This window comes from Kryptolebias marmoratus, linkage group LG22, assembly GCF_001649575.2.
Source record: "Kryptolebias marmoratus isolate JLee-2015 linkage group LG22, ASM164957v2, whole genome shotgun sequence".
Taxonomy (NCBI): domain Eukaryota; kingdom Metazoa; phylum Chordata; class Actinopteri; order Cyprinodontiformes; family Rivulidae; genus Kryptolebias; species Kryptolebias marmoratus.
The window spans coordinates 23,715,178-23,730,697 of record NC_051451.1 but is presented as its reverse complement, the minus strand read 5'-3'; the positions used below and the strand labels follow the sequence as shown (position 1 = coordinate 23,730,697).

Here is a 15,520-nt window from a genome sequence, read left to right as displayed (position 1 = left end):
GTGATTAGATATAATTAGTCCGCAATGGGCTTAATAAGCTAGCTGGACTTGGCGTTGTCACTGATGCATGATTGGTGGGGATGCGGTTAGTTAATTTTTTTCTGCAGCATTTATAACTCAGTGTTTACTATGACAGGAATTGTCTATATTCTGGTACCCAGCTTTTCAATGTTTTATGGTTTATTGACCAGAGCTCAAAATTGTTGTGTTCTGGTGAGTTATGTTGTACAAAGTGTAAGAATCAAGCGAATGTTTATCATGGTCACACAATTCTAAAGCAATAACCTTCAGTGACAGTGTTTTTTTTTTTTTTTTTTTTTTAACAGATGGTTGATTTAAATGTGAACTTTATAAGCATAGTTCTTATTTTTTGAAGTTGGGTTCTGTGGAAATAAGCAAATATTATTTTACTGGCTCTAGATAGTTTTTTGCCCAACCTCAGTTTGGAGGGAAATAGTTGATTTCTGACAGATTGATGACCTGATAGTTAGTTCAAACAGGGCAAAGATAAAATTAAATTGCTGGCATCCAGAAAGAGCATCGGTCTGAAAACTTCCATGGTAGTCCATGCAAACGATAATTTTAAAACATCTATACCACTGTCAATTTTACCAATGTCAATATTTTCAAATATTATGATACTCCTGCTGTAAGTGCCTTACTATGCAGCATTGGCAATGCTACATCTAGCTGCTGCTGCCACTATTTGTGCATACAATTAACCAAATAATTATTTTCAAACAACAGCAAAATGTAAAACTGCTATTTAATTTTGAAAACGGAGTACTTTCAGGGTGCCAGAATCTCACTTCCATCTTGGCTGTGCTCGGACTAACCGTTAGCCTGTCAATCTGGTCAGAATTAAGCTCTGTTTCTATAAACTGAGGTTTTTCAAAGAGATGTTTACAAAGTGTGATATATCAGGTGTCATGCCTTTTTCACAGAATTACACTTTAAGTGATCTGATTTTCATTGGAGTCCACGAGGAATATGACAAAACCCATTGACTGTTTCTGTTTCACTTTGTTGTTTTGTGGTTGAAACTATAACATGAAGGCATGTAACCCTGCTGCACATTCTGTCCAATACACATCATGTCAAAAGTCTTAATTTTCTTGTTTTTTTCACCTGAGGCAAACGATGAGGATTGAGCCCCAGTCCTATTAATTTAGATGAATGCAATGGTCATGGCTAAAAGCTCACTAAGCATTAGGAAGAAGACGAGAGACAGATTTAATTTTGTCTTCTGTTTGTTTTGTTTGCTCATTTTATGGAGCCTTCTAATCTAACAAATGTGACGCTGCAGCTTTTCTCTCCTGGAATAAAAGCAACATTTCTTCTTTTTACTGTTTGGATTTTCAACGGTCACTTTCACACATTTTTGATACTCTATAGCTTTTGTCAAAGCTTTTTGTTCAAAACGCTAATAACTTCAACAATACAAGCACTAGCATTTAAATTCAAATGACTGACAGTTTAACACTGCGGACAGATAACAGTGTTGCTGAGTTGTTGTCCTTTGGCTGCAAACTACCAAATACCTTTCTCTTTAATTCTAGCAACATAATTTTACCATTTTCCTAAAACTTTTAGGTGTTTCCAAAGGTTAAATGTACACTGTGAGGTAAAAAAAGCCACTTCTTCTACTCCAAACCTAAAATACAAAACAATTTTTTTCTCGTTTACCTAATATGCATTACACTGGGCTGTAATTGCTGCATTCGTCTTCTACTGTCATGTAAACTGTGTTTACAAAAAAGTGCTACACAAATGAAATTATCAGTAACACTAATGACTAAGAAAATTAACACAGCTTTTTTTGTGTGTGAGTAACTGTGGTGAATGCTGTCAAAATGATGAATACAAAAGCAGAGTTTAATGTTTAAACTAGATGCTGGAATGCAGCTGATCATTTGGTACTTAATTCTGTGTAAGCAACCAGATTTACGTTGACTGTGTTATTGCAGGCTTGTCTACCCCATTACCTTCAATCAATCAATCAATCAACCGTATTGGCAGATAAATAAATAATTGAAATGGGACACAATTACTTTCCACAATAAAAGTGGCCATTTGTCAGTCAACAGCTTATTGATTTGAACTACTGGGAACACATTCTGTAAGTGGATTACTTTTGCATAGGGAGGGTATAATGCAGACATGTAGGCGATGCAGACGGTGCCTTGTTGCACCTTTGGACTGTTAATATTTGAGATTTGTACATGGGAATTTGCAGCCTAAGTTTCAAACCATTTAATATTCATGGAAAAATCTCAACAACACTGGTATTCTCAACAGCTGCTGAAAACAGAAAGATAAAAAGCAATTAAAGCACATGCCAGGTTAACATAAAGACATCCTAACAAACAGATCTCATGGTCATTTTATTGCCTTGAAGAAGCAGCAATGTAATTAAGGACAAAGTGGGTAACTCACCTGTGGGGTAGCGCTCAATGACTGGCAGGTCATCCACCTGCAGAGTGGCATTACCCCCACTCCTTGTAAACTTCACTATATGGTACTTTCCATCATTTACAAACTTTGACGTCTCCTCGATGTTAATGTCATCTGTTCCGACATTAAACACAACAGCAATGTTTCCTTTTTCCTGAAAAGAGAAGAGTACAGAAAAAAAAAAAGATTTAAGTAATCTTCTAATATTATTATGGATGGTGTTACCAATGGACTGAGCACAATTAACAAGAAACAGTGGTTCAAAAACATTGATAAGATATATATATTTTCATTTATATTGAAAAGAGACAAAAGATGTCTATATTAACAATACATTCAAATAAAAAAAATAATGTTGCTGTATAACTTGCTTGGGTTTCTTGGGTTTTGCTTTCCAGCTACTCTTCTATGATTCCTAATAGTCCCTGAACACACCAACCTAAATCCACAGACAGGATCAACTAGATGTACTGTATATATTTGTTTCATTTTTCTTGTACATGTAAAATATATTTTTCCTTATAAATAATTCCGGAGTGTCATAGTTATTATTATGCTTGTTAAAGTTATTTTGATCTACAGTAACTCTAAAGGTCAATTAACTTATAAACAACAATAATAAGCAATGAAACTCCATCAATTAGTGTACAGAAACAAATAACTCGAAAGTGAAGTCTTGGTCTAATCATGTTACTTTATAAACACTAATTAAAATGTTTTTCTTATTCTTGTTCTGTCTGAGTGATTTAAGAAAATTAACTGTATAGTTTTTGTTTTGTTTGTTTTTTTCTGTTTGGTTTGCAAATGTGGTCCTATTGGGTTTTCATCAGCTCCATTATAAACTGTCATGTACACCACCATACTTTTTCTGTGGGAAGACTTCACAATTTACATTTGGTTTGCATATGCAATGTCTGATGCTATTCCAAGTTTTGTGAAACTGAGAGACCTGCTGGGTTCACCATAAGGTAGATTACTGTATAGATTATAGTCTTGGCAGCATAGTGTATGTGTTAAATATGCTTAAATGTGCTGTTGGTCCTGGATGTTTTGTGGTTCCAAAAGAAAAAGGCCCTTAAAGGCATATACATATACATATACATACTTTGAGTTGTGCCCCTTTTTGTAAAAAAACAACAACACTTAAGTCAATTATATAGCTAACAATATTTGTACCTGCCCTGGTCCTTTGAGTGGTACTGCCATCTGTCTCTCTAAAGAACTACAAACACAAACAGTCATTTTACCTCTGAGTTCAATAGACATGATTGCATTTTTGTTTTTGAGACTAAATTTTTTAATTTGGACTGCAAACCATTATTTTAAACCACACTACTTTAACTCTGAAACAAAAAAATAACACCAAAATCACTGGGGTACTTTGAGCACATCTTAGCCACAGTCTCCTTCACATAATGAGTGTCAGCTTTAATAAGCTCCTTTTACAGTACATGATCGAAGTCTCTCAATCCTCCTGCTTAATCCAGTGACGGTGACTGCATATGTTCAGGCAGTCTCCTGCTCTCTCTGCTTATGAGCTGCAGTGAAAGGAGCATCTGGTTGGAGGCTCAGCCTACAATAACACGCAGCACTTTGCATGACATTATCCAGTCAGCACAGCCAATACTACACTGCCTCGCTATCTCTCTCTCTCTCCAACTCTCCCATGTGCACAAACTGTCTCTTTATTGAAGCCGCCGCTAAACACATGTACATATGCACGCACAGATCCCCGGCCCCTTAAAGTGCAGCGCGAGTTCAGAAGAGCCAGAAGCTGCAGTGCAATTAAATCCATTTGTAATGTGTCACACTGCGTTACAATAACTAGGACAATTGTATGCTTTGTAATGTAGTTTCAAGAGATTATATAATTTGATGCATTAAAGCTACAGTGCTAACAGAATTTACTCCCTGCTTGCAGGCCCAAACACCAATCAACATATACTGAAAAGCAGATAGATACATTGATCTCAGCTCTTGTCAGGATTTCAAATCTGAATGGGCAAAGGAAAATTGAAATTACCAGATGCTACAACAAAGCTCAATTTCACACACTTTTTTGAAGTTCAAGGCCTTGGACATAGCATAAAAATTAACAAGCCTCTGTGATTTCAAAAAGAAACTTTCTTTCAAGGACTGCTGCATACCAAACACATTAATTCAGAACTTTTTATGACTACTGCTCCTAGAAAAAAGACTAAATTAAAAAAAAAAAAGTTTTTAGCTGAGGCACCAAGCCAATTAAAATCCTGATTTTAATAGCCTTCTTCAATTGACTTTTAATGTTCCCCATGGTCTTGTTAATAAATTTACTGCATTTAGTCACAAACTGCCAACTTGAATTTCCACAGCATAAAAAAGGCCTTGTGCACAGTCTTGAAAGAGATGGAGAAGTGGATGAAAGATTGTACTGCAGACAAAAAATTTTTAAAGTAGCAGATTTAGTAGATTTGATAATAAAGCTGCTCCCTTAATTACAGGAAATGCATTAAAGCTCATTCTTGCTGTATATATTGACGTTATGATATTAATGTCTTTGCAACCTGAACTGAGCAAGCTTTAGCTTAATTTTCTAAATCATAATCTAATACATTATATAATTTCCCAAAATTCAATTGACATGTACAAGAAGTTTCTATGTTAGTTTAGCACTGAGAGGAGCCTAATCCTGGAGCTCTAATAGGGTGCAGGCTTATGTCAGGAAGTGATTGATAGCTGCTTACATAAGCTCAGGCCATTACACCCTGTACAATTTTAGGGCTGCTCAGTTGGTAAGCATTGCTCCCAACAGGGCTGCCCCCCCTAGGAACATGCTGCATGGTGCACACATACCACACCCAGGGAGCTCAGCCCTTTCTGACACTCTGCACGCTGCCTTGATTAATTGCTCATCAAGCAGCAGTAGAGTTTAATTAACTGATGAAGTTGATCCACCATTTTCCTCTAATCTGCTCTTTTTTATGCTTCCCATCCGTGCAGCTGGAGGGTGGAGTACCTGCAGCAGCACCCAGAGTGTCAGTTTCTCGCTAAAGCTTCCCATCTGCACTCATTATACAACCATAGAGATGTTTTACTAGGTATAAAGCGGCAAAACAGCCTCTGCAGACTGGGAGTTTTTCTGTGGTCATTAGGTATGTTGGGTGACATCATTTTTATCAGTAAAGCTTGTTTCAACAGATGTGTCAAATGATTTAAGTTATTAACAAATGCATAACTACTCTCTAGATACAACTTACTGGGATCTGTTGTAACAAGGTTCCTATGAATAACACATTAGTAAATAAATAAATCTGAAAATTTTCAGACATTTATAAAACACTCAAAGTTCAAACTAAGTACAAAAGAGAGTTGCATCAAGTCAGAATGATCCAGAATTCAGAATGATCGGAAAGGTGTAACAGTATAATTTCCCAATCCATCATCAATACAATGTTACAATGAATAGAAGTGAGATGAAGTATTTTAAAAGGTGTTGGGCTTCTTTTCCAACCTCTGCAAAAATGAACACTATTGTGTTGTCTGTCCTAATGTTTTGATTACTCATGAGCCATTCATGCTGACAACTATTGTACTTCTGTCACATTTCATTTCTCACCAGAAAGACTCCACGGGACAGAAACACATCTCCCTCCAGTGTTCATCTCTGTGAGGGGTCTGTTGGCAGGTGGGAGAGCTCCTCCTCATCCTTTCACAGTGTAATATGTGTGTGTCTCCACAGTGTGTGAGCATGTTCAGAGGATATTAAACTCTCTGTAGAAGCTAAATGTCTTAATGCAGCGAGGGCAGGAACACTGTACTCTGTACCTTATCTTTTAATTACTTCTGACAGTCTTCTGCGTCTTCTTTTTTTAAGCAAAGCTCGGTTAATAAAATTATAAAATAAATTGAATAATTAGGAAAAATATATTTTTTGTGCCCTGACAGCATGTGGTTGTGATACTGTACAATATTCACTAATTCGTTTTAAGTTGTAAGTTATTATAGCTGCAATTACAAGTTTACGTACATAATAACACACGATGATGTAAAGGTGCAAAAATACAGAGTTACGATTGCTTTGTTAATTAGTGATTAAAAAGTAAAGTTTATATAAAGCACTGTGCAAATCGTTTAAGGTATTTATATTCAGAAAAGTCCATATTCAAATAGTTTTCACTTTTGCAAAACTGTATAAACTGAATTTGATTTTCAGGTTAAATTCAACAAACCAAAGGAAAAAAAAAACATCCAAGACTACACTTATATTAGTTTTGTTAAGGTATTTGTTGATTTGGACAAACCAGATGCTAAAAAACTTTCATCACATGTATTTATGTATCTATTTTTGAAGTGTCATTGAGGTTGATCCCATGATACAGCTAATTTTCAAAGCAATCATTGTAAGTTGAGGTATTTTAGATGTAGATACATCAAGTGAAACAAATTGATAACTAGTACTACTTTCCCAGTTCTTATTAATCATGGCTTGGATACTACTTCTCAAGATCAATATACAGTATAAGTTTATAATTATATAAAGCCCTGTTTCACAGTAATTCAGTGGCTACATGTTCTGAAATATAAAATATTTTTTTAAGATTCTCTATGTCTTTAATTTAACACCATGTTGAAGTTTTTCCAGTGTGGTGATAAATGAATGCATACGCTTCAGGCTCTGCTTATTTCAGACTCAAGTCCACTGGCTAAAGTCCCTAATTATCAGCAAAGTTGGCTTGTTTTCCTTGCTAGGAAAATCTATTGACCGCTTTTTTTTTTCTGAAGGCTGAGTTTCATCAGAAACAGAGTTAATAAATTATCAAGCTAACAGCTGGTTTTTAGAGCAGGGTCTTGGGAAATAACAGGCAGCATAATGGTATTCTATTACTATAAGGGAAATGACATGAAAATGTCATGCTCAAGTAAAATCCAGCTGCTTTTTCTTTTGAGTAGGGTTGTCAGAGACATTAAGAATAAATCAAATCAGATTTTAACGGTGAAAATTAGCAATTTATTATATACTATTTAACAACAGTATTGCTACACATGGCTCTTGTCTTCATTTCCTTTCCAGCTGACACTCAAATTTACACTTCACCTCTCCAGACAGGCACATAACCCTCAGATCACAAGCAGATGAACACATGAACACTAACTGATGGCCACAGCCCTGAGCTGACTACTCTCACCAGCTTAAATTTTTAATGCTGATTTTATTGTTCCAATCTTTATCAGAGGTCCAGACAGGCTTGCATTTTGCATGCAGCTTTGGAGATTAAATATTCAAGTATAAAAGCACTAAGTAGGGAAGTTACTACAATACAAAAAACATTTCTCTCCTTCGGAAGAGAAGTTAATGAGTCTATATTCAGCTGGAAGTGACAGGGGTGTCAGTAAAGGAAGTTGGCCAGTGCCATTTCTCAAACGACATCCCTTGTCTTCTCCTGCAATGACATTTGCTGCCTGTCTAAACTCTTTCTCTCGCTTCATCCAGCCTGTGACATGTTCCATCAAGTGAGGTCAACAGATATCTGAAATTTAGTTCTCTCTCTCTCAAAAAAATCAATTCATGTTTCAGGTGATTCTCCTGTCTGTCCACTTGTGACAGCTGGCTCGCAGTCTGGGTGAGTCGACCTTCATCTCCGTCCTCTCCGTCAGGACTTCCTGCATCCCCCTGAGCATCGTCAGAGTCCAGCTCCCTTCATCTATACGATTCAAACCACATGCCTTTTTGGCTAAATAAGATCAGATAACATCAAAAACACTTTGAGGGAGAAAGAATGAGCATAGCATAATCCCCTAGCTTAAAAAAAGGAAAAATAATAGCAGGTTGAGCAGAAATGGCGGTATACCCTCGAGGGCAAAGAACATATGCTGTGAGTGGCCCTTCATCTGCAGCATGACTGACAGATTCTGAACATGATTAAGAAATGCACTATGACATTCTGTAGTATTCGCTCAGGTCATCTAAGGACGGCAAAAATAAATATCCAGCAAATTAAATAGTATTTTGATAGGATTCTACAGTTTATGAATAACTATTGATTTTGAGAAAAGGTATCAAAGCTGTATCAATGTTATTTTGCAGATTTACATTGAACTAACATTTCAGTTAAATATTAACTTTTCAGTCCTTAATTTAGGTGTTTTCGTTTTGTTGGTGAATTTATTTAAATATTGCATTGGGAAACTGACTAAAATACAACTTAAGCAATGAATGGAAAACGTTAAGTTCACAGAACTACTAGCTATGTGACATGAATATGGGAGGGGGGGTTGAGTGGATTGGGGAATAGAAAAAAGAAAATAATTTTTTCAGTCCTTGTAGTCTCTATAAATGCAAAAACCATGTAAATAAAACAGTGACACATTTCTAGCCAGATAATATAATACAAAGACAATGCAATTCTAACCTCACAGTTATCATGTCTTTACTTGTCTTGTAACTAATAGGGTCTATAATTACCCATTTAAAGATGTGCTCAAAACATTTCTTGGCTCAATTTTTGTCTTTTGTGAATTGACCCTTCTTACAACCCTGATTCGTAAAATAAAACATGTCTAATTAGACATTGTTGAACTGTCTTTCATATGTTAATTATTTAATTTAGTTCTAAAAAGATGTTTTGGTATTAGATTACAACTTGTGAATGAGTCTTAATTTGACATTGATATAGTTAGGATCAAATCAGTAGAATCAAAGTCAGCTTGCAACATAACTTTTCTTTCTTTCCAAAAAAAACAAAAAACAAAAAAGAAAACCCTTTCACTTTAAATGACATGCAGTGAGAAGAAAAATTCCTTCAGTATTGCAAACTAAAATTAAAAACTGTGAATCACTTCTGTTAAAATCACAACCAAGCAAATAACACATTAAATTACACCCACATAGTTTTATGTTTAAAGAAATGTGCTAAACTAATTCAGTGGAGTTTTTTTTTTAATAAAGTGTTGCTTAGTTAAAAATAATTTTAAAAAATTGATAAAAACGCTGTGAAATATACTGCAGTCTGCACACGAAAAGTTCTGTCTCACTGTAGGCACTTCTAAAAAAGACGATTATTCTGTTAGATTGAGAGTGGTGGATGCTATCCAACAATCATCAACAACACCATTAACTGTAAGACTGAAGCTATCTTCCATTTGGCAGCAAGAACTAGAAACTGATGTCTGTTACATTTACAGCACAAATTATTCCTGGGGTCTAACTGCTTGTAGAAATAGTCATCAGAAATAAAAGTGAAACCAGCTTACACCGAGTTCAAAACACATCAATGAAAATAAACTGGTCGCTTGTCAATTGATTGATACATGCAATCACTGCTGTTTTAGTTCTTTTCATTCATTCTTTTTGTTGAGAAGTAACAGTTGTCCATCTAAAATTAAATCAGAATTGGATGGTATGAAAGTTATAAAGCTTGTTGCTATGGCAGTCACAAGGAGAAGCAAATGCATCTGTAGTTTATATTTTCTATCATGCCTTATGTCAAGCGCTGTTGTAGGTGGAATATTAATACCAGCTGCTCACCCAAAATGCATCTGTTGATATAAATTTTACCTAGGAAATAGAGATAAAGCGACAAACCCTCAATCCATGTTGTTTCAAACTGAATAAAGGAGTTTTTCCAACTGCTCAGAGCAGCTGCAAACCAGTTATCACCAAGGAGTATGAGACTAAAACATCCAAACACTAAAACTGAAGGAAAAATTTATATAGCCAAAAGCAGTTATTTAACAGGGTTAAAGTGTTTCAGGGTACACTTCTACAAGAAGAGAACCCTGAAGAAGTTGTTTCTAATACTTCTACAAAACTGGGTAAGTGCCAAGCTTTAAAATTGCCACCATCAATCAAGAGGTTTTAAAGGATGCAACAGGCAATTTCATGGATGACTTTTTTCAACTTCTTCCACATTATTCTCCATCAGCCCAATGCATTATTGTGCCTTCTTTTTTTGCTTTAAATCCACCTTTTCTTCTTTATGACTGCAGATGGAAAAAAAATCTGTTGGCTTTCTCACACTTATGTAAGTCCAGTGACTTCTCAGCTTTTTTTATGTTTGCATAGCTCACTGATTTTCTTATTCCCACACTGAAGCTAGTTCATCCCCGAAGAGAAACACATTAAAACATTTGGAATAAGAGGTGTTATGTTATGTTGACAGGAACTAGGTATTACTTAAACCTCTGAGGAATGGGCCTTGGTATCTCAAATAATAGAGGGCTAGCTCTTTTAACAATATTGTAAAATATTTATGGTCACTGTTGCAGAGACTTTCTTGGCCTGTTTTTATTTTGAACAATAGGTGGCAGCTGGGGAGGGTTGTGGAGTGCACAGCTGCTGTAGTTGTGATGTTGAATCAGTCCTTTCTGTTTGCCTGCAAGCTGTAAAGCTGGAGTATCCTTACAGTAAGCGTGGAGGTGAGATGTAATCATAATCAATCAAAGCGGAGCATATAAATAGAATGCAAATTACTGAAAAGAAAGCACAAACTGCACATTTTACCCAAGAAAAAAACAAACATAATGAGAAACAAAAATGTAAAAGAAAGAGAATGTCCAAATAGATAAAAATGACTTTTAGATTGATTTAGGCTAAAAGTCACAATTCATACTTTTGTCTCATATTCATAGGATACAAAATGATATGATATTCATGGGAATAAAAAAATAAAACCGAAGCAGTTGGACAGATAACACAGAGCTGCTGCACTTCACATGAATGAAAAGAATTTGATTTAAATTTCAAAGAAAATGTAGGCAGAATATCATGGGGGATAACCTTGGAAATGTGTGATTTCTGCAGCAAATGGGGTATTTACTGAATACCTTGTTTTCCTCAGATAGTCCACAAATTCCTTTTTGCTGCTGACTATATACTTTCAACACACAAAGGAGCGTGTTACTTACTGGTCACAGAGGACCATAAAAATATGTAAATATTGTTTTTATCAGTTGTTTTCAGGTTGTTTTTCATAGGAGCAAAACCAACATCTTTGTGCTGATAGAAACTTCAATACAATGCAAATAAACAAAAATGACCCGCTAGAAGCAGAGGTATAACAAAATTTATTGGTAACTCTCTTTTTTGATGTGTTTTTTTTTTTTCCTGTTTTCGGTTTCTAATTTACAGCTAAGTGGTCACTGAGCTCAGCAGTGAGTCAGAGCTCACCAAAAGGTGGTTTTACAGATAATAACTTACTACAACTGGCTGGTCATCACAGCCATGAAACCAACTTCAATGCTTTTTAACAAACTATAAAAAAATATGGTTATTTATCACCTTGGGTAAAGAGTAATCACTAAATTTTAAGAAAAATATTACCAAAGGAAAACAGAAAATCTAAGATTTCCATCATGATTGATGAAAAATGTCACAAATTGTAAACATAACTTGTTACTTTTAATATTTAAAGGAACTGTAATAAATGAAGTCAGTTTTACTTAAAGCTTTCTTGTTCTCACAAGATTCATGAACATCCATCAACACTCATCAGTTTTCCCTGCACACACTGAAAGGATTAAAAAAAATCATCTCCTTCTGTCCTATGGCAGACTGGCATTATGGTGTCTACAAAAACGCCTATTTGAGCCACAGAGAAAGGTGACAAGTCTAGCAAGGAGCTGTCATTTTGAACTGGCTGAGTCAGTTTTGACTTTAAATCCATTTTCAGAAAATGTCAGCGTCCCTACTTTTTTTCTGCCTGTCTTTTTCAGTCAACACACTCCCACCACAATCAGCATTGATTTAAATTATTCTCGATTAGCTAAATCAACAATGAGATACTTTAACGACACAATATTTTTATTTAAAGGCACAAGGAGGACAAACATGCCTGTTTTAACCCACTGAATTCAAAATTATTCTTTCTTGTCAGATATTTTGAGAACAGTAAGGAGCACCTGCTCAGAGATAAGTGGTGTGGGGGGAAATCTGCCAATGGACATACTGACAGTGGTGGTGACAGCTCTTTTGAAAGGTGATGACAAGTAGAGTCCAAGTGACACATATTTGGATGTTTGTTATCTCTCCAGAGCCAACTAGGCACGTTCATGTTAGTTCACTGCGTTTTGATGTCGGCTTGTCTGTGTTCCTTCCCATGATGCACATACACCCCACAACACAGTTTGGCACGAAAAAAAAAAAAAAAAAGACTGCAGCATAGTCAGTGTTTCAAAATGATCTTCCATGTTTGTGACATAGTAGCTTTTATCAACTGTTAAAGTAGTTGTGCTCCTGGGGGGCAACATAGTGATCCTGAATTACTAATTTGTACCCATGGGAGGTAGGTTTACTGTCTCATTCATCTTCACACTGTCCATATTGGTCATTTTATATTCATTAATCGATTATCATTATGGAGACAAGGGTTTCTAGCACAAAGCTGTGAAGCAACAGAATGGTTAACCAAAGATGTATTGATGATTTTATAGTTGTGCTTTGAAAAAGCCATTTTCATTTGCTCAACTGAGAGCACATTGATTACTGCAGGGTCATAGATTTTTTCAACAATGAATGTTGTAGAAATGTATAATTCAAGAGGTGCATTTGCTAATTTTTGAGATTTTTTTTTGTGTCATTTAATGAGTTAGAGTTCATTTATCTCAGAATCTTTTTACTGAAAAAAGAAATCAATTTTAGAATGATTCTAAACTGGTCCAGCAAGAAATAGTAACTTGTTTTCCGGTCTGTTGATGATTACTTTCTAGCATTACGTTAATGAACAAAGAAAAGATGCAACTGCTTGTGTTGAAGTTGAAACAGAGCATTTAAGGTTAACTACAATACACCCTAAAACCTATTTGAAACAGACACCATTTGGTCTTTCGAGGGGTCATAGCCAAAAAGTGAAAAAAAGGTATTTATCCAAAACATTTTAAATCATTTTCAAAGGCCCAGTAAACCTGCATGCCCAACTTGCCTGTTCATTAAAAGGAAAACACAACTCAGCCCACTTTGATGCCTCTTTGAGTTTTCTTATACTTTAACCCTCCTGATGCTCTCGTAACTGCAGAGAGGAAGAGAAGCCCTTATAACTTCAGATGCATTTGACCTGAAGGCCAGGGGAGGGTTAAACCTCAACAAAGACATTTAGATAATGTCCATGCTGGTGTAAGTAAACTGACCTTGATGTCAATAAAATAACACACCTAGAGCTCTGTGCCAAGAAAATGCCAGAGTGGAAGGATTACTGTCATTTTAAGAATGATCCCCTGACAAAGTGGTTAGCCTAAAGCATTTAGGTATTTTTGTTAAATCCTCACTCCTCTGATAAATGAGTCCTAAGAGAGAGTTCGATCCACACAATTTTCATCTTAATTTCATCATGAATATGTAAACTGCGGATACTTTTCTAGTAAAACATGATCCTTTGGGGCCAAGACTATGTGATGAAGACTTGTGTCAGGCCAAGTGAGCTGGAACTGATGGTGCACATAATTAATGGTCTGAAATAGACTGAGAATTAGTGCTGGGCTGGGATGTTAATTGACTATGATACTTGGGCTGGTGCCTCTCAGCCTGAGGCTTTTACTCTTTTCCATGTGCTTTGCTGTATCACTTTGCTTCGATTTTCACTATGTCCTATTTCTTCCGCTCTATGCTTTGCTTTCTCCTGGTTCTGCCTCCTACTCAAATTTCTTCAGTCTCATTTTTGTCTTTCTTATGCTTCTCTTGTAAATGTTACTCCACCTTGAAGCTATCTAGAAGTTCAAAAACAGAGAGATGGACATACGGCACATGTTCCTCAAGTGAAAATGGACACCTACAGTCTTTGCAAGCCATAGTTGTCTCATGCAGGATGTAAAAATTATGGTAGTGTTATAAAAAAATAATGGGACTGCTTTAGTAATATGCATGAAAAGGCACAATAAGAGAAAGCAGCAGGATTACAATGAATATATAACATGGTATTATACTGGTATCACCTGTTTTATATCTTGTCCATAATTCATTGGCAACTCAGGAGCAAGAATGTTGAGACAGTGATGTACTCTGATAAAAATGCAAGAAAACAAGGCCAATATAAGCTGGGCTTTGCATTTTCTTCAACCTTGACTTTATCTCGGTTCTGATGCAGTTTTTTTTGTCTTGTGTGATGTATAAGAATGACAGTTGAAGTAAATCTCAAAGAAAAAAAAAGGAAGAAAGAAACATTGCATGCTATTGCACTTCTCTAAATTTGGGGCACTTGCTTTAAAATAATCATCAAAACTGAAACAGCAGAGGCAGAGAATTGTAGTTCTGACTTGTGCTCAGGCTACCAAAATTGTGGGGACCACATTTCCAATAATACAAATCAAAAACATATTTCTTTTAGCATTTTTTCTTTTGTAAATGCCCACTTAGATCTACATTTACTGTAGATCCCCATTTTGCAAAGCCAGCTTTTTTATTTGTCCATTCAAAGCAAGAAAAAATACCCAGAACAATAAACTGTTTAGTGTTCATTGAAGGCATGCATATTCCACGCTGACGTTCATGCAGTTTAAAAGTTTAACTTTACAAATGATGCAGTTATTGTGATTTTGTTAAGCTTTGCACAAAATATCACAAGATCTCATGCCATTTTTAGTGTTTAAAATATATAATATATAATATATAATATATAATGGGGATGACGTAGCTACTAGCACAACAAATCTTAATGCAATATCAATAAAATGGACTGAGTTACAGTCATTGTTTTGTTTTCTAAGGTTTAACTGTTGTGATGGACAGCTTGATCAACAGTTATAGATATAGTGAAATCCATTCACTGGTTCATGAGTTTTGACTCTAACACTTAATGTAAAGTCTTAAACAAAGTTCATTGTTTCTTTGTGCTCAGGGTAAGTGTTAGGGATGACTGCCATCTACTATCACACTAAATTATAGCTAAACAACTATACAATTGACTGAGTTATAGCCATTTTTGTGCTTTCTATGGCTAAATAGTTGTGGCAAACTTGAATAAGGTTGACATCAAAAATGAGTTTTAGATTTGCATCCAATGCTAATATATATGGAATGAAAAGAATGAATTAGCAACTAAAAGGGGAAGGCACCTCAATGCAGAGCAAGTACAATGAAAAACTTGATTAGCGTGAAAAG

General features: G+C 35.5%; 1 protein-coding gene across 28 annotated transcripts in view; it reads right to left on the bottom strand.

Moving 5' to 3' along the window:
- LOC108234070 (neurexin-1a) overlaps positions 1–15,520 on the bottom strand; it is a 226,109-nt gene that overhangs the window by 41,822 nt on the left and 168,767 nt on the right. For all 28 annotated transcript variants that reach the window (XM_017412947.3, XM_017412949.3, XM_017412958.3 and 25 more), the window contains one exon: positions 2,437–2,608. In XM_017412947.3, the coding sequence (XP_017268436.1) occupies positions 2,437–2,608 (172 nt within the window). The remainder of the gene's footprint in view (positions 1–2,436; positions 2,609–15,520) is intronic.